The sequence below is a fragment of the Eulemur rufifrons genome, chromosome 9 (assembly GCF_041146395.1).
Source record: "Eulemur rufifrons isolate Redbay chromosome 9, OSU_ERuf_1, whole genome shotgun sequence".
NCBI classification, from domain to species: Eukaryota; Metazoa; Chordata; class Mammalia; order Primates; family Lemuridae; genus Eulemur; species Eulemur rufifrons.
In genome coordinates this window covers 24071560-24091083 of record NC_090991.1, presented here as the reverse complement: position 1 = coordinate 24091083, position 19524 = coordinate 24071560, and the positions used below count along the sequence as shown (strand labels likewise).

Genomic DNA, 19524 nt, shown 5'->3' with positions numbered 1-19524 from the left:
ATGTTTATACCACTCCCCTAGGTTTATAGAATTCTCATGGGCCAAGGTGGCTACCGGTTTGTGGGGGATCATATCCCTAGCCTCAAGACACCTAAAAGGCCCCTTTGTTGGTTTTCATGTTGCAGGGGACACGAGTAGGGAATGGGCACTCAGGCTTGAGTAAGTGGGATTCAGGAGAGTTAGAAGAAATTCCTGGCAAGGAACTTTAATAACAAGCCTAAGAAGTCGGGGACTGTCTTCTGTGAAGGGAAGGTCAAAAACAAGCTGTCACTATTGGCTTTAGCCAGTAAGGTACATCTGGGTTCCAGTCCCAACATGGACACTAACTGCTGTGTATCCTTGGACAACTGCCCTTATTTGAACCATCAGGAAACTGGGTAGAAAGACAGGAGCCACAAGGTCCTCTCCAGCATCACAGTCACATGAGCTTAGGCTAGAGGGGGGAAGATGACTGAATGCACCACCCCTATTAGAAGGTTGCTGAAGGGTACCTGGAGTTGGTTGGGGATCCAAGACAGTGAAGGATACACTCATCCTCCAACTCCCAAAGAGGGGGTGGTCTCAAAGCATTGCCCCCCTCTCTGAAGGTAACAAATCCCAGAGGAAATGGGACTGAGGTAATGTGCAGATGACACCAAGCTCACCAAAAGCTTCCATGACAGGGTTGGAGTTTAGGATCCTCTGTTCAATCCTCTCTGCAATCTTGTGGCTCTCCCAAGATGTGGGTGAGGCGGCCACCACAGCATAGAACTTCATGAGGCAGCGGGACGTCCATGTCTGTGGCAGAAAGAGCCTTGTGAGAGCTGTATCAATGTTCCCTCCCTCTTACAAGGTTCCCTCTGAGGGAACCATGCCCACCAGAGCTCTCTTCGCCACCATGCATGTCATCAACCACATGGGTGAATGTCGAATTCAACTATGGCTTGAGCAAGGCACTTCCCCTGCATCTGTAAATTGGGGGTGCAAATCTGTTTCTCCCAGCTCTGCCTCAGTGTCCCTGAGGCCTCACAGCTAATGCCAATTACTCTGTGGCAGGTATTGAGCTACAGAGACTTTTTGTGCATTTTCTTGCAAACTTTACAGATATACACGTACAATTACACAACTGTTTATAAAATGATGAAACCAAAGAATAGAAAAACTTTAAAATTTATTGAAGATCACACAGCTAGTTCAGCTAGTTAATGACAGGACTCTGATTTATAGCCAGGCATACTAATTATAAAATTCATACTCTTTTATTCTTAATCAGCTGAAGAAAGATGTATTTTCATTTGAATTTCCAATTGTTTGTGGCTAGGACATAGAAACATTTGTTGGTAGGGCATAGAGATATAATTAATTTTTATATATTTACCTTATATCCTATCACCTTCGTAAACTCTACATTTTAGTTGTAGTATTTTTTTTTTTAATTCTTTAGGTTTTTCCATGAGGTTGGAGATGTTCCCTCTCTTTTGTTTTCTGAAAGAATCTGTGTAGAATTGGTAACATTTCTTCCTTAAATGTTTGGTAGAATTCACAAGTGAAGCCACCCGGGCCTAGAGCTTTCTCAGTGGAAAGGCTTTTAACAATGACTTAAATTTCTTTCATAAATAGGAGATATTAAGGTTATGTATTTCTTTTGTGTGACATTCAGCAGTTTGTGTCCTTAAAAATATTTTCACATTTCATCTAAATTGTATAATTTACTGTATAATTTACCATAAAGTGGTTCAAATATTCTCTTATCAATCTGTAGAATCTGTAGCGATATCTACTCTTTCATTCTTAATATTGGTAATTTTTGTCTTTTTTCTTCTTTTATAAGTTTGACTGGAGGGTTATCATTTTACTCATCTTTCAGCCCTTTAAAGAAGGTGGCAGTGTGCAAGGCAGGGAGAGCCCTCACCAGAACCCAATCATGCTGGTACCGACCGACCTTTGACTTCCAGTCACCAGAACTGTGAGAGAATTTCTGTTGTTTCAGACACCCAGTCATGGTATTTTGTTAAGGCAGCTCAAGTTGACTAATACAAGGTGGAAGCTCAGATTAATCATTTGAGTCCTTTATTCTTTTCTAAAATATGTAATAAAATTCTTTATTCTTTTCTTAAAAATGTAAGCATTTAATACTACAAATTTCCTCTAAGAAATGTTTTTCTCAAAAGCACACATTTTGATATGTTGTGCTTTCATATTTATTTAGTTAAAAATATTTTATAATATCCCTTGTGATTTCATCATTGACCCACAGGATATTTAGAAGTGTGTTGTTTAGCTGGGAATAATGGCACATGCCTGTAGTCCCAGCTACTTGGGAGGCTGAGGTGGGAAGATCACTTGAGGCCAGGAGTTTGAGTCTAGCCTGGACTCCATAGTGAGAACCTGTCTCTTTTTTTTTTTTTTTTTGAGACAGAGTCTCACTTTGTTGCCCAGGCTAGAGTGAGTGCCGTGGCGTCAGCCTAGCTCACAGCAACCTCAAACTCCTGGGCTCAAGCAATCCTCCTGCCTCAGCCTCCCTCGTAGCTGGGACTACAGGCATGTGCCACTATGCCCGGCTAATTTTTCCATATATATATTTTTAGTTGTCCATATAATTTTTTTCTATTTTTAGTAGAGACGGGGTCTCGCTCTTGCTCAGGCTGGTCTCGAACTCCTGACCTTGAGCGATCCACCCGCCTCGGCCTCCCAGAGTGCTAGGATTACAGGCGTGAGCCACCGCGCCCGGCCAGAACCTGTCTCTTTTTTTTTTTTTGAGACAGAGTCTCACTTTGTTGCCCAGGCTAGAGTGAGTGCCGTGGCGTCAGCCTAGCTCACAGCAACCTCAAACTCCTGAGCTCAAGGGATCCTCCTGTCTCAGCCTCCCGAGTAGTTGGGACTACAGGCATGCACCACCATGCCCGGCTAATTTTTTCGATATATATATTTTTAGCTGTCCATATGATTTCTTTCTATTTTTAGTAGAGATGGGGTCTCGCTCTTGCTCAGGCTGGTCTCGAACTCCTGAGCTCAAACGATCCACCCACCTCGGCCTCCCAGAGTGCTAGGATTACAGGCGTGAGCCACCGCGCCCAGCCCAGAACCTGTCTCTTGAAGAAAAAAAAAAAAAAAAGTGTGTTGTTTAATTTTCAAATGCTTTAGGATTTTCGAGATGTCTTTGTTATTTATTTCTAGTTCAATTCTACTCAGGTCAGAGAACATAGTTTGTACGATTTTAATCTTTGCCAACTGAGATTTGTTTTATGGCTCAGAATTCAGTCTATATTGTAAATGTTCTATATATACTTGAGAATGCTAGAATCTCAAATTATAATTTTATGTATTTCTCCTTTCAAGTCTATCAGTTTTTGTTTCATATATTTTGAAACTGTAATTAGGTACATACACATTTAGAACTGTTTCTTTTTCTTTTTTTTCCTTTGAGGCAGAGTCTCACTCCGATGCCCTGAGTAGAGTGCTGTGGTATAAGCCTAGCTAACAGTAACCTCAAACTCTGGGCTCACCTGATCCTCCTGCCTCAGCCTCCCTGGCAGCTGGGACTACAGGCACACACAATGCCCAGCTAATTTTTGTATTTTTAGTAGAGACAGGGTCTCGCTTTTGCTCAGGCTAGTCTCAAACTCCTGCCCTCACACAATCGTCCTGCCTCAGCCTCTCAAAGTGCTAGGATTATAGGTGTGAGCCACCATACCTGGCAAGATTTTACATCTCCAATGCTCTTGACTCCTTTGTATAGATCCAAATATTTATTTGGTTTCATATTCCCTTGTCCTAAAGAACTTCCTTTAACATCTCTTGTAATGCAGGTCTGCTGGTAATGGATTCCCTCAACCTTTATTTGACTGAAAAAAATCTTTATTTCACTTTCATTTTTGAAAGATATTCTTGCTCGTTAACAGAATTCTAGACTGACAGATATTTTCTTTCAGCTCTTTGGGCTTGCAGTTTCTGGCAAGATATTTGTTGTCATTCTTATCTTTGTTCCTTTTATGTAATATTTTCCTGGCTTCCTTTAAGATTTTTCTCATGTTTGGTTTTCAGCACTTTGACTATAATGTGCCTAAATATGTTTTGTTTGTATTCATCCTACTTGGTGTTTTCTGAGCTTATTGGCTCTTTGCTTGCCATCTTTTGTTAATTTTGTAAATGATTACTCCTACCCCTATTCTCCTGGGACACCAATTACATGTACAGTTGACCCTTGAACAACACAGGTTCAAGCTGCACAGATCCACTTATAGGCGGATTCTTTTCAATAAATGTCTCCTGCCTCATCTTCCACTGCTGTCATCCCTGAGACAGCAAGACCAACTTCTTCTCTTCTTCCTCCTCCTTAGCCTACTCAATGTGAAGAAAATGAGGATAGGCCGGGCGCGGTGGCTCACGCCTGTAATCCTAGCACTCTGGGAGGCCGAGGTGGGTGGATCGCTCGAGGTCAGGAGTTCGAGACCAGCCTGAGCAAGAGCGAGACCCCGTCTCTACTAAAAATAGAAAGAAATTATATGGCCAACTAAAAATATATAGAGAAAAAATTAGCCGGGCATGGTGGTGCATGTCTGTAGTCCCAGCCACTCGGGAGGCTGAGGCAGTAGGATCGCTTAAGCCCAGGAGTTTGAGGTTGCTGTGAGCTAGGCTGACGCCACGGCACTCACTCTAGCCCGGGCAACAAAGTGAGACTCTGTCTCAAAAAAAAAAAAAAAAAAAGAGGATAAAAACCTTTATGATAATCCACTTCCACTTAATAAATAGTTAACATGTTTTCCTTTTCTTACAACTTTGTTAATAACATTTTCTTTTCTCTAGCTTACTTTATTCTAAGAATGCAGTGTATAATGCAAATAATATATAAAATATGTGTTAGTCGACTGTTTATGTTATCAGTAAGACTTCTGGTCCATAGTAGGCTATCCGTAGTTAAGTTTTTCAGGAGTCAAAAGTTGTAAGTGGATTTTTCAACTAGGTGGGGAATAGGCACCCCTAATCCCCATGTTGTTCAAGGGCCAACTGTATAGCAGACGATTTGATATTGTACTACAGCTGTTGCATGCACTTCTGTTTTTCAATTTGCATGATGTCTATTGACCTACTGTCAAGTTCATTAATGCATTCTTCTGGATGTCTAATCAATTGATAAGCCTGAAGGAATTGTTCATCATGTTTTTAATTTTTATAATTTCCATTTAACTCTTTATAGTTTCCACCTCTCTACTGAAGAGACTGGAAAAATGTTTTCTTGGAGGTACCAACAAACTCATGAGAAAAGTTATGGACATTAAGAGACCCATAGGTTTAAAACGCTACCTTCAGTGAGGCCCCCTGGTTGAAATCCTGTCCATAAACAAGAGATTCTAATCAGTTGTTTAAAGCCTTATTTAAAAATATGAACAGATACTCAAGGATCATTAACTATTTGGTAAAACTCTTTTACATGAATGACAGATATCACAATAAATGGAATAGGAACTAGAACTCTTAGAATTTAAATTTTTAACAAATATTAAATATACAGAGGAATTGAAAGTGAAGAAGAGAATTATCTCTCAGAAGATAAAAGAGATGGGAGAACAGGTGAGAAAAATAAGATTATTAGATAATTAACCAAATATCCTACTAATTAGGAGTTCTAGAAAGAGAAAAAAAAGGGAGGAAATTATTAGATATAATACAAAAATACTTCGCTGAACAAAAGGACATGAGTTTCCAGGTTCAAAAGACCCACACAAAGTGCCCAGCATAACAAGTGAAAAAAGACTATACCAAGACACAGCACTATGAATTTTAACACCTGAAAGTTTTGGAAAGAAAAACAAATCACCAGTATGGACTGGGACTCTCAACAGCAATATATAGGGAGGAAAAAGCCTCTAAATTTAGAAAGAAAATGATTTCCAATCTGGAATTATAAAACCCAGCCAAAAGATCAATCAAATGTGAGGCAGAACAGATATTTTCAGATATGCAACAACTTAAAAATTTGCCCTCCATGTACCCTGTTCTGGAAACTACTAAAGAATGTGCCCCATAAAAACAAGGCAGTAACTGAGGAAGTAACTGAAGAGCCATGGGCTCCAAGCAAGGGGGGATTTATCCCAGGACAGATGGGAATCTGGGGATCCACAGAGTAACAGCTCTGTGGCAGCAGCCCTAGACAGCCGCCCGTCCAGATGGGAGAAAGAGATCTGAGAGCTCTAGGAAGAGCATCTCCAAGGGAAAAAAAAAAAAAGGGACCTGATTTGCTTGCTAGTTTGATTGTTGTTTTCCAGCTTTGGTGACAAGTCTGGTAGTGAATTAATAATAGGTATATAAAAACTAAAGTGAAGAAAAAAGAAATTATTAAGTAGAAGGAAAATAAAAATCATACAAGAAATTTATGGCTTTGCTGTGAATAATACGTACATGGTCATAATAATGTAAATACTACATATTAACTTAATTAGAAATTGTGATATTATTACATTGAGTGTTTATTTGGACACAGGGAAATAAGTGATAAATCCTCATCAAAATTGGAAGTGAACAGATAAGGTCGAAAACTAAAAAGTTAGTAAGTAATTTAAGCATGTGGTTTAGAAATATGAATGTAAACACCCAAATAAACTCATTGTAGCTGCCCCTGGAGAGAGGAAATAGGGGTTGAGAGACTGGGGGCAGGTTTGCTGTTTTTCGTTATAAGCCTTGTAGTATTGCTTGATTTTTTGAATTAGATAATTACATTACTAGTAAAAATGAATTTTAAAAATATACCAGGCCTAGCCCATGGCTACAAAAGCTGTTCAGTAGAGGTTTACACCAAGCTTTGGTTGCATGGGTCTTGGGTGAGGTTCAGCTTCAGTTCCCCAGAGCAATTCTAGGCGACAATGGGCTTTGCCCAGGAGCTGGGCGTCAGCCATTTCATCAGCCACCTTGATATAGCTCCTGGAGATCCCTTCCTAGCCCAAGTCCAAGCCTTCATCCATGCAACTTACTGTCTTTGTTTCCTTGTCTCTCTTTCTCAGTGGACTAAAAGTCTCCTAGCTAAATGTTGCATTTTCCACCTCTGATCCTCCCCCTGCCACGCTCCCCCCAGCCTAAAGCCTAGAATGTGACAGGTTCTCAGCAATTCTCTCATATGGAGTGAAGACAGAGGGAGTTTATAGTCTAAAGAATCCCTCATGAAGGTAAAAGTGCTGTGGAAAGGGTGAGGCTGCTGGGTGAGGCTTGACAAGAAGCTGGCAAAGCCTTGGCCTTTTCTGACCAGCTGTGCAACTCTCCTCACTCATCCTTGTGCAACATTCTATTCTGTCTCACCTGTTGTGGTTCTGCCACCCAGGAGGCCACATCAGGAGCCTCCGTCCTCCCCCACATTGAGGTTCTGGCCCAATGCACTGCCCTTGCCACCATGGACAACCCAGAGAGTTCAGGTGGTCTACCCTGATAAACCCTTTCCAATAGTAACCCCAGCTACTTCTGGAGCACGAGGCCATGTGCCAAGCCTTCACCAAGTACCTTATGTGCACTGGTTCATTTAACTGTCACAGAAGTCCCCTGAGTCAGGTGTTGGTCCTCTCCTCCCTCCCATTTCACAAGTAAAAGAACCAAGAACTTGGCAGGAGCTAAGTACCTTTCTGATGTGCTCTTAACAACTATGCTGGAATCCTTAACAGCTGACTTTTGTTTCCAGTGGTGTCAGAGCTGGGAGAGACCTTTGATGAGAAAATGAAGGCTTAGAAAGGAAAGTATCTCATCAAAAGTGACAGAAGAACTAGTGGTGGAGCCTGGACTGGAACCTGTTTCTTGACTTCCAGCCCAGTGCTTGCCCACCATTATGCACCAATCCCTGCTTTGGCCAGCCTACCTGAGAACGACTAGGCAGCAAACGACACCACTAGAAATGCCAGCCACAAGTTGACTGGGTGAGAAAGAGGTCCTCTTACCTTTCCAGCACCAGTCTCTCCGCTGACAACAATAGACTGGTTGACTGGCTCAATCAGGCTCTTGACATTCCTGTAGGTCTGTTCACCCACACTGAATACATGGGGCTTCAGTTTCTGAAACATCAAGGGGTGAAAAGTCATGTGAGGGAATGCCTGTTTTCAAGGAGTGACTGAGCCAATGACGGTTGAGATGGGGAGGCTACCAATACCAGTACCAAGATGCTTCTTCCAGAAAATTTTTGGATGTTGGGCCTGACTGTGGGCCTATGGTGGCTTTACCCACTCATCTCTCAAGCTAGAAGCAGTGCTGGCCTTGACTAGTCTATGACCTTAACACTTTAAACTCTCATCTTGCTTTAATAGTCTTATTCCGCTGCATATTATTTTATGTTATTGTACTTTGCAGTTTGCAAGAACTTTCTCACAAGTCACTGCTTAAGAAGTCTGTGCATAGATAGCTAACTCTATTTTATAGATGAGAAATCTAAGGTTCACAGGAGTTAAATAACCTTTCAAGGCCACTTAGCAAGTAAGCATACCCATGTGATTTAAATTCCAAAGCCACTTTTCTCCCTTCCTTCAACAGATATTAATTGTCCTCAATGTGCTGGGCATGAAGCTGGGCATTAAGGAAACAGAGGGGACCATGACCTGGCTTTTGCCTTAGAGGAGGCAGGGCAAATAGTCAGGGAGATAAGGGCTCTCAGGACAGACTTCCACTGGACTCCACTTGGACACTTCACTATGCACAAACTTCTAGAGGGCCAGGCCATCTGCATGATGCCTAGCCAGTCCCGCCAGCAATAATCATTTACCCACAGCTTCCTGAGGGAGAAGGCACCTGGACAGCATTAGAGCTGTCCCTCTCTACACCTAACCTTGCCCCAGCCACCTATCACCTGGAGAGTTACAAAGCTTCCAACTATTCTTTCTGCCTCCTGTCTCACCTTCCTGAACCTGACTCCCAGAGTAATCATTCCCCTAGTGAGTTCTATTCACAGTCCCACCTCCACCTGGATGAAGATGATTTGTGGATTCTCTCTGCCTGCTGTGGAGCTTCAGACCCTTCACAAATAGCCCTTGCTTCTCATCTTCCCACCCTCTTCTACTGCCTCTCTCCCCATGCTTCCCTCCTGTCAGCAAGTTCGTTCTTGCCTCTCCCTGAACACATCATGCACTTTTTAAATTTTTTATTTATTTATTTATATTTATTTTTGAGATAGAGTCTTGCTCTGTTGCCCAGGCTAGAGTGCCGTGGCGTTAGCCTAGCTCACAGCAATCTCAAACTCCTGGGCTCAAACAATCCTCCTGCCTCAGCTTCCCAAGTGGCTGGGACTACAGGCACGCGCCACCATGCCCGGCTAATTTTTTCTGTATGTATTTTTAGTTGTCCATATAATTTCTTTCTATTTTTAGTAGAGACGGGGTCTCGCTCTTGCTCAGGCTGGTCTAGAACTCCTGAGCTCAAACAATCCACCCGCCTCGGCCTCCCAGAGTGCTAGGATTACAGGCGTGAGCCACCGCACCCGGCCCCATCATGCACTTTTAAACACAAACAAGCGCATTTCCTGCATGCAGCACCGCCACCACCCTCTACCCCTCAAATAATTTATTCTCTTCTCAGTAGAAGAATAATTTATCTTTCTCAGTAAAGATGAACATGTGCTGAATCTTCTAGACAATCTTTATTGCATGTAACTTTATTCTTTTCTAAATATGTGGTTTGTCAAATATACCTTTGTAAATCCTTTCCTATCAATTAATCCTGCAAACAAGAAAAAATAATCCTTTGCTCTATGTACCTACTATAGGTTCCAAGCTCAGTTAACACATTTATCTCCCACTTTGCACTTTCTATCCTGTAGTGAGTTCTTTTTGTGTCCACAATTTTTCAAGCTCTTGTTGGGCAGGCAATTTGAATGACTACAAGGCTGGTGAATAGATGGATAGGACGGGAAAACTGAAGGGAGGCCTAGGGGAAGGTGGGGAGCTCTGAGGCCATAAGTGGCTGAGGCTTACCTGGGGCTGAGGTGCAGCATGGTACTCTCTCATCAGCTCTGGCAAGTAGAGGTGAGGAACAGGCTTGAAGGGGTTCAGAGCCACCAGGGTGCAGCCAGCATTGGTGTAGAATGTGTCTGCCATGTACCGGGCCTGCAGGCACCTCAGGACTGAGGCAGAGATGCCTTTAGCAAACTCTGGCTCAAATACAGACAAAACTACACACACAGACACACATCTGCCGAACAGCCCTCCTTCTGCAATTAGCCAAGTGTCATTAGATCCTAGCAGCTCCCTGATGAATAGATATAAGATCTAATTAAGATGAGCCCCAAATCTGCAGCAAAGCCTGCCCTGGGGAGCCCAGGTGCAGCTGCCAGGTTCCCTCAGGCAGAGGTCTGGAGCAGCCCGCCTGGCTCCAGGTCAGGAGTGTTGCCTGCCTTGGTCTGACCTGGGGAAGCTGTGCTGAATACCCTCATTGCACCTCCACCTTCTTGGAGATGGTGCTCTTGAGTGGGAAGCCCATACCTGTCTCCAGCGTCACAGGATTCACCTTGGTGAGGTCATCCAGCTGGTGCAGTGGGGCCTCCCTGCCCAAGAACTCCTGCAGGTCTTCTCTGAGGGATTCCCCACTTTGGGCATCAGAGTCTGGATTGTGGCCATTGACCTGGAAGAGAATAACAAGAGGGCCAATGAGAGCTGGGACTCAGACCAGCTGGCAGCTACCTAAGGGTGGGAGCCTGTATAATAGTAGCAAAAGAACAGGTCTCTAGTATCACAGTCTGGTTGGGTTCAAATTTCAGTTCCACCAATTATTAGCCCTGTGAGCCTGAGTAAGTTACTTACCCTCTCTGAGCCATAGCTTCTTTATTTGTAAATAAAGGAAAATAAACTCAACTCCACAGGGCTACTGGGAAGAAAAGTAAGCAGAGACATATAAAGCATTTAGTCAGTGCCTGGCACACAGTATGTACTCAATAAATGGGACCCCATCTCCTCTGCCAAGAGCTCCAGCCAAGTCAGCTTCCAGGCTACTAGTCTTACTGGGCCTGGCAGGGGTGGGGCCCAAAGGAGGGGCTGCTATAGGAGTATTTCAAAGGGAAAGAAGTGCCAGTTAGGCCTTTTTGGAAAGAGATCATTCAGCTTGTGATGAAAAACAGCTGTACCTTCCCAGAAAGGTATCCTCAGGTCTTCATCACCTGCTCCTTGTGGCTTAAATTGAGGCTGGCAAATGAATTGGTTCCCTCTGCCCTCGGTCTACTTGAGAGAAAGCCTGGCTCAGAAGGCTGTCTGAAGTCAAGAATGGGCACCAAGAGAACAGGCCGCTTCTCTTTCTCCCTTGCTCATCCAACATTCTGTACATGTTTCATCTCCCCACTTTCCTCCCATGGTCTCATTTCTCCTCCTGTCTCCCTCAGGGGTGCAGGAAAGATGGGTGGGAGTAGAAGACAGGCATCTGGCTGAAATATACTTTTCAAAGAAGAGGGCTGCAACATGATATGTGTGAATTTACAATGAGACTGGTGAGCCTAAAAGTTCAAACCCCTCCGGGTAACAAGCCAAGCTGGCAAGTTTCATCTGAGAGGCCCAGTAAGAAGTTTCTTCCAGGGCCAGGTGCGGTGGCTCACACCTGTAATCCTAGCACCCTGAGAGGCCGAGGCAGGAGGATCGCTTGAGCTCAGGAGTTCGAGACCAGCCCGAGCAAGAGCGAGATTCCCGTCTCTACTAAAAAAAAAAAAAAAAAAAAAAAAAAAGAGAGAGAGAGAGAAAGGAAGTTTCTTCCAAATACATTGCTTGTTCTCTAAACTTTGGGTCCACCATAATGCACAAGGCAGGCTCTTGGCCTCCAGGATAAATGCTGAGGTCAGAGTATGGCTGGATCCATGCAAATCCTTCTGCTCTAGTGAGGAGAGAAAAAACCCTAAAAACCCCAAATAACAAAACCACAAACTCAGCCACAATTTATGAACAGCTCTGATCCCTTAGAGAGACACCTGAGTACAGGGATCAAGAGCCTGGATTTGAAAGCTAGATTGCCTGAGTTTGAATCCTGATTCCACCACTTACTAGTTGTATTAATATAATCTTATGTAAGTTTCTTAATGTCTTTGTGCCTCAATTTTCCTCATCTGTAAAATGGGAATGGTGATAGTACCTATCTCATAGATACTAATAAGCACATGAAGGCTTTAGAAAGGCATCTGGAATGTGCCAAAAAAAGTCAACTATATTTCTTCTTCCAAAAGTGGCTCTTTCATTTGAGAGGGGTTGTTGAAAGAAAAGAAATAAATAAAATTATCTCTCCTAATTAAGCAATAATATATCAAAGGCCTTAAAACTATGCATGCCCCTTAAGCCTACAATTCTGCTTCTCAAAAATGATCCTACATAAAGGCCATAAGAATGTCAGTGTATACAAAGACATTCATAAAAGAATTGAAACCACTATTTCTAAATAGTAGACTGCTTAAATTATAGTACATCCATACAATGGAATAAAGCAGGTTACAAAAAAGTATAACACCTTTAAATGTTTTAAATATATATTTAGGGAAAATAATCCACGATATTCTCTAAAGTGTTGGTTAGAGATAATTAACAAAACAAAGGCTCAACACAAAGCAGCTACTAGTATGGTTATGGTGACCATTACTGCTTTTAATAATAAAAAAAAAAAAAAAAAAACAGCTGGGCATGTGGCTGGAGCCTGTAGTCCCAGCTACTCAGGAGGCTGAGACAAGAGGATCCCTTGAGCCTAGGAGTTAGAGGCTGCAGTGAGTTATGATCATGCCACTGCACTCCAGCTGGAGCAACAGATGTGAACCCACATCTTAAAACCAAACAAACAAACAAAACCCAAACCAAGTTAAAAATAAAAACTAAAAAAACCCAGAGAAGACAATTGTCTTTCCTGCTTCTCTCTAGCCTTCAACCCTGTTTCATGAGCCATATGGCCGCAATGTCGAGCAGCAGTGTCTACTACGGCTCCCTTCAAGCTGGCCAACCCCACACGTGGTTATCTTTGTGAGTTTCAGGCACTTAACCCACCTAGGACTCCACTAGACTATGAACTCCTTGAGGGCAAGTACCATCTTCAACACTGCCTCAGCCCAGTGCCTGGAAATACTGAGTAAAATAAAAATTGAGCAAATATGTACTGGCATTCTCTCTGGACCAGAAGCTACACATGAAGCATGATATGGGTGTGAGACACAGTTCCACAATAAAGAGTAATTTGGAATCCTACAGGCCTGGGGCAACAGCGGCCTTTCCAGAGAGGCAGAAGCCTGGAATAAGGGCAGTCTTCATGCACCCCATGATCCATTCATCAGAACCCTTCTGTATTTCTACAAAAGTCATCTCCCACGTTTTTGCACAGGCTGACATCTTTGCCTGGACTGCTTATTTTCCTTCTCCACTTGGCTAATTCCTTATTTTTTTTTTTTTTTTTTTTGAGACAGAGTCTTGCTTTGTTGCCCGGGCTAGAGTGAGTGCCGTGGCGTCAGCCTTGCTCACAGCAATCTCAAACTCCTGGATTTAAGCGATCCTACTGCCTCAGCCTCCCGGATAGCTGGGACTACAGGCACGTGCCACCATGCCCGGCTAATTTTTTCTATATATATTTTAGTTGGCCAGATAATTTCTTTCTATTTTTAGTAGAGACGGGGGTCTCACTCTTGCTTAGGCTGGTCTTGAGCGATCCACCCGCCTCGGCCTCCCAGAGTGCTAGGATTACAGACGTGAGCCACCGCGCCCGACCCCTTCTTATTCTTTAAGGCTGAGCTTCAAGGAACAGATCCTCTTGATGTGCCTCAATAATTCAGGTGGCAGGGACATCTCTCAGAACTCCCTCTGTAGGGAGTGCCCTAAGGGTTCCCTTACCTATCCCAAGGAAAAGAGCTAAAAACCACAATAAGAAAGATTCAAATTAGAGATCAGGACAAGCTTCTCGATGATGGGTTAAAAGGCATTGGAGAGACGAGCTTCAGAGAGAAATGACAACCTTTAAGGGGACTTTCCCTTCCTTCCAAGTGAGGGGAGTAGAACCTTCATTCAGGAAAGCAAAAGATGGGAAGGTGCCTCAGGTGCTTGCGAGCCTGGGTTATCTAAGGTCAAGGTTTTACCTGTTGGAGCATATTGCTTCAATGTGGTCAGCCAGGGTTCGGGGTCGCAGGCACAAGGAGTGCTCTCCACCTGGTCATGGGGCCATGGGCTGGGACATGGCTTTAGCAATGAGCTCAGTTCTGGAAGAATCTGAGACAACTCATCCAAGAGCCTGTGGCATGAGAGAGAAGACAAGGACCACACACAGGTGAAGCTTTTACCAGGGTGACTCACCCTTACTCCTCCCACCAAACAGAAGCAACCAAAATGAGAAGCAGGGCAGGCCTGGGCAGAGGGTGAGAGTCTGCCCTTTCCCTTGCCAATCAGGAAACAGGGGAAACTTTTATGATAGCCTCTGGAGGCTCCCCGGGCCAATTTTATTACAGGGTTAGTTGGGGTTGGGGTTGGGGCTGCAAATCTTCTGGTCATTATGCCTGGAGTCAACTTATGATGCTCTAGGAAAGCTGGTGTGTGGTAGGGAAATCACAGCTCAGCCATTCACCAGGTGTGCGAGCTTGGGTAAGCCACACCACCTAGCTTAATCCTTCACCTTGAAAATGGGGATAGTTAAATTTACCTCACAAGGAGTACCTGTGAAGGTCAATGAGGTCATGGTTTGAAAGCACCACACAAAATGCAATTGTGGATATTCACTCAGTGAATCTTGTTAGCAGTACAACTAAGGGCTGAAAATCTGGGAGCACTAATTAGGTGGAACAGTACAGTGTCAACTTCAAAAAGGTGAGGATTTCAGGGAAGGGGAATCCATCTGAGAGGGGGGTATGTTGTGAGGCTGGGTCTAGGCCAATATCTGAAGAATGATATGTGAATTTTTCAGGCCTCAGCACCTCCCCTAGCAACAAGGGATGAGGATGAGGAGTGCCTGTAATGGATTCACTCTGGTGGAGACTTTCTTGAGGCCCCAAATACATCTACCTAGTCTTTAAAGAACACAGGGATAGGGACTACCATGGAAACTGGAAAAGGACAATTCAGGCAGAAAAGGACATCAAGACTGTACTGGATACATTCACATGACATTGAGGGCACCCCATCCAAGGGACAGCCATGCAGAGGGCTCCGGCGACTCAAGGAAAACAAAGCTTCAACTGGAAGCTCATCTTAAGAGACAGGTCCAGAGGGGGAGCACGACAGCTTGTGGGGTTAGAATCCAAAGCCCACACCCCCCCTGACGCAGGTCACAAGAGCTCTCTAAGCCTTATTCTGTTTTCTCCTTTGCAAATTGTAATAATAACATCCAAACCACAGAGGGCTAAGGATCAAATGGGCCAATACCTGTGAGAGCGCTTTGCAAATGTTGGTTATTATGATGCAGCGTCAGCTCCCAGCTGGAGTCAAGTCTGATTAGGGCGGTTTACTCCAGTTCTCCCAGCTCTAGCAGTGCGGTTACCAGCCAAAAATTTGTGGAAAGGGTGTGACCACTGTGGGCAGAAGGTAGACAGTAATGAACACATGAAACAGAGTCAAGGCAAGTGGCAACCTGATCACTGGTTCTTCCTCCTCAGCCTCAGTTTCTTTCTCGGCATGTAGAAGAGCCGTGGGAACGCACACGCGGAGAAGGCCTGGGAAAGGGTCCTGGGAGCCCAGCCGGCCCCGCCCTCAGGTTCCCGGCAGGAATCCGGGACTCCCGGTCTGGGCAACTTGCCCGCCAAGCCCAGGGCCAGGATGCCCTCTAGAAGCACCTGGCATGGAGAGAGTACGTCCTTCTCAGAAAGGTGGACATGACCCCAGCCAAGGGCGCGGCCGTCCTGACGCCTCCTGGGGCTACTAGCCGCCCCCTCTCCTGTCCTTGGGCAGGGCGAGGACTGAAGCAGGGACCCCCTTCCCCCATCCCGGGCCGCCCCCTGCTGGCGAGGTGGAAAGGTGGAGGGTGACCATGAAAGATCCTGGTTCTGAGAAAAGGACAAGAGCTAGGCTATCTCCTGAGACACGAGAGGGTCAAAAAGAAAAGGGAAAAGAACGAAAACGGCGTTTGGAAAGGGCACCCGGAGCCGCCCCCTTCGTCCTCAGTGCTGAGGGGCAAACTGCTCTCCCCTGCCCCGTCGGGGTCGCGGAGGGCTTCAGAGGCGGGCTGGAGGTGGCACTCACCGGTTCCACGGCCCGAGCCGCCGAGCGTACGGCCTGCACCCTGCCCGACTGGAAAGGCAGGCGAGCCGGGTGAAGCGGCGGGAAGAGCCGGGGGAGGGGAAGGGGCGGGAGCAAGCCGGGAGGAGAGAAAGCCGGGACCGCCGGAGCTCCCCGGCTGGCTGTCGCAGGTGCCAAGTGGCCGGGAGCCGGGCGGCTCCTCCCCCGAGGCGGGGCGCGCACACGCGGTGCGGGCCGCACGTGGCCCGCCCGGGACGTGGGGGCTTGGCTTGCAGGCTCCCTCTACGGTGAGATATTTTGAGACCTTGGGGTACAGTGAGAGTGAAAAGGCAGCCTCCCGTGTACTGCGGGGAGAAGCGCGGGAAGCACGGTTTCCTGGGCCTCCAGGAGTCCCCAGGGGCGTGCGGTCTTTCAGTAGAGGTCGCCGCAGCTGAATCTTCCATGCGTTTCTTATACCCCCTTCCCCTGACAGGGCCTCGCCGTGGGGTCTGAGGGGCCGCTTTGAGGCGCGTGACGCGCCTTTTTCTCTCTAGGCGCTTCTCTCACGGACCGGCCCACGGCCCGAGAGCATCTGGATTGGACAAGCCCGAAATGGATACGGACTGGCGTGGGGAGCCCGCGGAGCGTAGGGACGTGCGCCATCCTGAGGGGGGCGTGCGGAATCTGCCGGCCCGGAAGAGCAGGCTGCCTAGCGTCAGCCGGAAGCGCCGCCCGGAAGGCGGAAGCGGCTGGCTCCCGCCCGCGTGGTCCGGCGAGTGCAGTGGGAGTCCGGCGGCACTGCTCGGGTAGACAACCTTCTGCCCGGGGATCCGACACCACCTGGAGCACGTGAGGTGTAAGGGCAGGGCGGGCTCTCTGGAAAAGGGCCTTTTTAAAGGGCAACCGATCGGAGTCGGTTATCGTGAGGTATTGTTGGAGGTTCCAGTCAGGCCGTAATGCACACGTGCATGCATTTATTCAGTATGGTTCATGTTTGACCAACAGATGTGTACTTCCAGTATGCCACTTTTAAGACGTCGATATGTGGTAGAGGGGTGTTTTATATCCATTTTTTAAAAAGCAACTAACACGAGTATGTGCTATACATCCATTTTTAATGCACCCATTCTACCTACTCCACCTTAACCTGAAAACAGCTGTCTGTAAATGAGGGAGGGAGCAGCCGGGGGCTCTAGAAATCACTTCAGGGCTCACATTTTGTAGTGGAGGCAGTAGGTTTAGAGTGGCTCTGAACAGAAACCAAGGGCGTCCCCAGCTTCAAAGTGTACTTACAGCTACACCCCCCCACCCCCAGAATTTGGTATAAAGTCATTAGTAAGGTGTATTCAATTTTCATTGATCTTCATGACATATACTATGCTCTGAAATAGAAAGTCCTATCTGACAATGATGCCATTCTCAGGGTTTGTATCCCAAATTGACTTTCTGTGACAGTCTTGTAATGAGAATAGCTAAAGCTTTCTAACCAATAATTTCATACTATTAGTATGACATTCCCATCCTAATGCATTAGTGTTAGCGTCTCCCCACAATCCTTAGAAGGGGAATCACAATCCTAGGTTATGCCCCTGATTTGAAATCATTAGGGACTAAAGTTTTGCTCTGAATTCTAGAATAAGAGTACAATTAAGTCAAGTACATAATATGCCAATAACACAAGAATGTTGCTTTCTACAAATCCATTCCTTTGCTCTTGTTTTCACAGGAAGAAAAAAAATGTCTCAAAAGCAGATGAAGGAAGCTTTTGTCAGTAACCTCAATGGAACCAGCGTGCTGGAAATCACCCAGGGCTTGTGCTTTCCTGCATTCTGTATCCTGTGCAGAGGGTTCCTGATAATTCTCTTACAGCACTCATGTTCTTTTTCACATACCTGGAAAACTAGATTCTTTATTGACTTTGTTGTCCTAATACTTCCCCTGGTGGCCACCTTGACCATTTTGGCTTCATTTATTTCCCTTGAGCTTCTCACTGTGATTGTCTTTGGGGCAGGGCTGTTGTATCAAATATACCAAAGGAGGACTTGCTATGCCAGAGTGCCTGTCCAGAAAATCCTTGAAAAATTCCTCACAATCAGTGTAGAATCAGAATACATTCCAGCCATCTCCTGTTTCCGTGTAATTACCAGTGTGTTTACTGCTGTTGCTATTTTGGCTGTGGACTTCCCAGTTTTTCCCAGAAGATTTGCCAAAACTGAGCTCTATGGGACAGGAGCAATGGATTTTGGAGTAGGTGGCTTTGTTTTTGGGACTGCAATGGTTTGTTTAGAGATCAGGAGGAAAGACTATATTAAAGGGTCCAGATTTTATTATTTTACAAAGTCACTGTACACTCTTTGGCCGTTAATCTTCCTAGGAATCGGAAGATTAGTCATTATAAAATCCATAGGCTATCAGGAACATATAACCGAGTATGGAGTTCACTGGAACTTTTTCTTTACCATGATAGTTGTGAGAATGATAACATCACTGCTGTTGATTATTTTTCCTCTAAATAAGTCCTGGATTGTGGCCCTCAGCATTAGTATATTATACCAGCTAGCCCTTGACTTTACCCCACTGAAGAGGTTGATTTTGTATGGCACTGATGGCAGTGGCACAAGGGTTGGTCTATTAAATGCCAATAGAGAAGGAGTAATCTCTTCCTTGGGATATGTGGCAATATACATGGCTGGTGTGCAAACAGGGTTATATGTGCATAAGAACAGATCACATATCAAAGACTTGATAAAAGTAGCATGTTGTCTTCTACTGGCAGCTATTAGCCTCTTCATATCTCTTTACATAGTTCAAGCAAATGTAGAAGCAGTATCTCGAAGAATGGCCAATTTAGCCTTTTGTATTTGGATAGTTGCTTCTAGCCTGATCCTTCTTGGTAGTTTATTACTGGGCGATATAATTTTGAGTTTTGCCAAATTTCTAATTAAAGGAGCTCTAGTACCATGTTCTTGGAAACTTATCCACTCACCTGTTACAAATAAAAAATATTCAGAATCTCTAGTCTCTGAAACTGAAAGAAAGGAACCCAATCTTTGTTTAATCATAGCTCTAAATAGAAAACAGTTAATTTTTTTCTTGCTGTCAAATATAACAACTGGTCTGATCAACCTGATGGTAGATACATTACACACCAGTACCTTATGGGCCTTATTTGTGCTCAGTCTCTATATGTTTACCAACTGTTTAATTATATGTATACTGTATTTGCAAGATAAGACTATAAAATTGTCATGATCAACGGGTAGGATGTATCTGTATTTGAGCAATAATATTTTAATTGGGAAGAATAAATATTAAATGTAAAGAAGATGTGCTTTGGCAGCCCAGTGTTAACCATATTCTATTATAAAGTTAGACTTTCAATCCTCCATAATAGTAATGATGCTTAATATTTTAATTGTATCTCAATACTAAATAAACCAAC

The 19524-nt window shown here is 44.7% G+C and overlaps 2 protein-coding genes across 5 annotated transcripts in view; one reads left to right on the top strand and one right to left on the bottom strand.

The window, feature by feature from the left end:
- MYO19 (myosin XIX) overlaps positions 1-16206 on the bottom strand; it is a 34399-nt gene extending 18193 nt beyond the window's left edge. The window contains exons 1-7 of one of the 3 annotated variants that reach the window (XM_069482318.1): positions 16107-16206; positions 15294-15439; positions 14018-14169; positions 10422-10560; positions 9915-10063; positions 7896-8009; positions 645-777 (exon numbers count right to left, since the gene is read on the bottom strand). In XM_069482318.1, the coding sequence (XP_069338419.1) occupies positions 645-777; positions 7896-8009; positions 9915-10063; positions 10422-10560; positions 14018-14029 (547 nt within the window). In that variant the 5' untranslated portion in view covers positions 14030-14169; positions 15294-15439; positions 16107-16206. Of the gene's footprint in view, positions 1-644; positions 778-7895; positions 8010-9914; positions 10064-10421; positions 10567-14017; positions 14170-15293; positions 15440-16106 lie in introns of those variants that run through there. The other 2 variants (XM_069482319.1, XM_069482320.1) reach the window with 2 other exon arrangements.
- Positions 16207-16343: 137 nt separating this feature from the next.
- PIGW (phosphatidylinositol glycan anchor biosynthesis class W) lies at positions 16344-19489 on the top strand. Of its 2 annotated transcripts, XM_069481063.1 has the most exons (3): positions 16360-16390; positions 16637-16728; positions 17809-19489. In XM_069481063.1, the coding sequence occupies exons 2-3, from the start codon at positions 16695-16697 to the stop codon at positions 19332-19334; spliced, it is 1560 nt and encodes a 519-aa protein (XP_069337164.1). In that variant the 5' UTR covers positions 16360-16390; positions 16637-16694; the 3' UTR covers positions 19335-19489. The 2 variants fall into 2 exon arrangements, with proteins under 2 accessions (XP_069337165.1, XP_069337164.1); XM_069481064.1 differs by having other exon boundaries at positions 16344-16938.
- The last annotated feature ends 35 nt before the right edge of the window (positions 19490-19524 follow it).

Bases quoted from the DNA above. Each gene is read 5' to 3' on its own strand.
- PIGW (XM_069481063.1), top strand. From the start codon at position 16,695: ATGGATACGGACTGGCGTGGGGAGCCCGCGGAGC. The intron at 16,729-17,808 runs GTAGGGACGTGC...TTGTTTTCACAG, and splicing joins GCGTGGGGAGCCCGCGGAGC to GAAGAAAAAAAATGTCTCAA.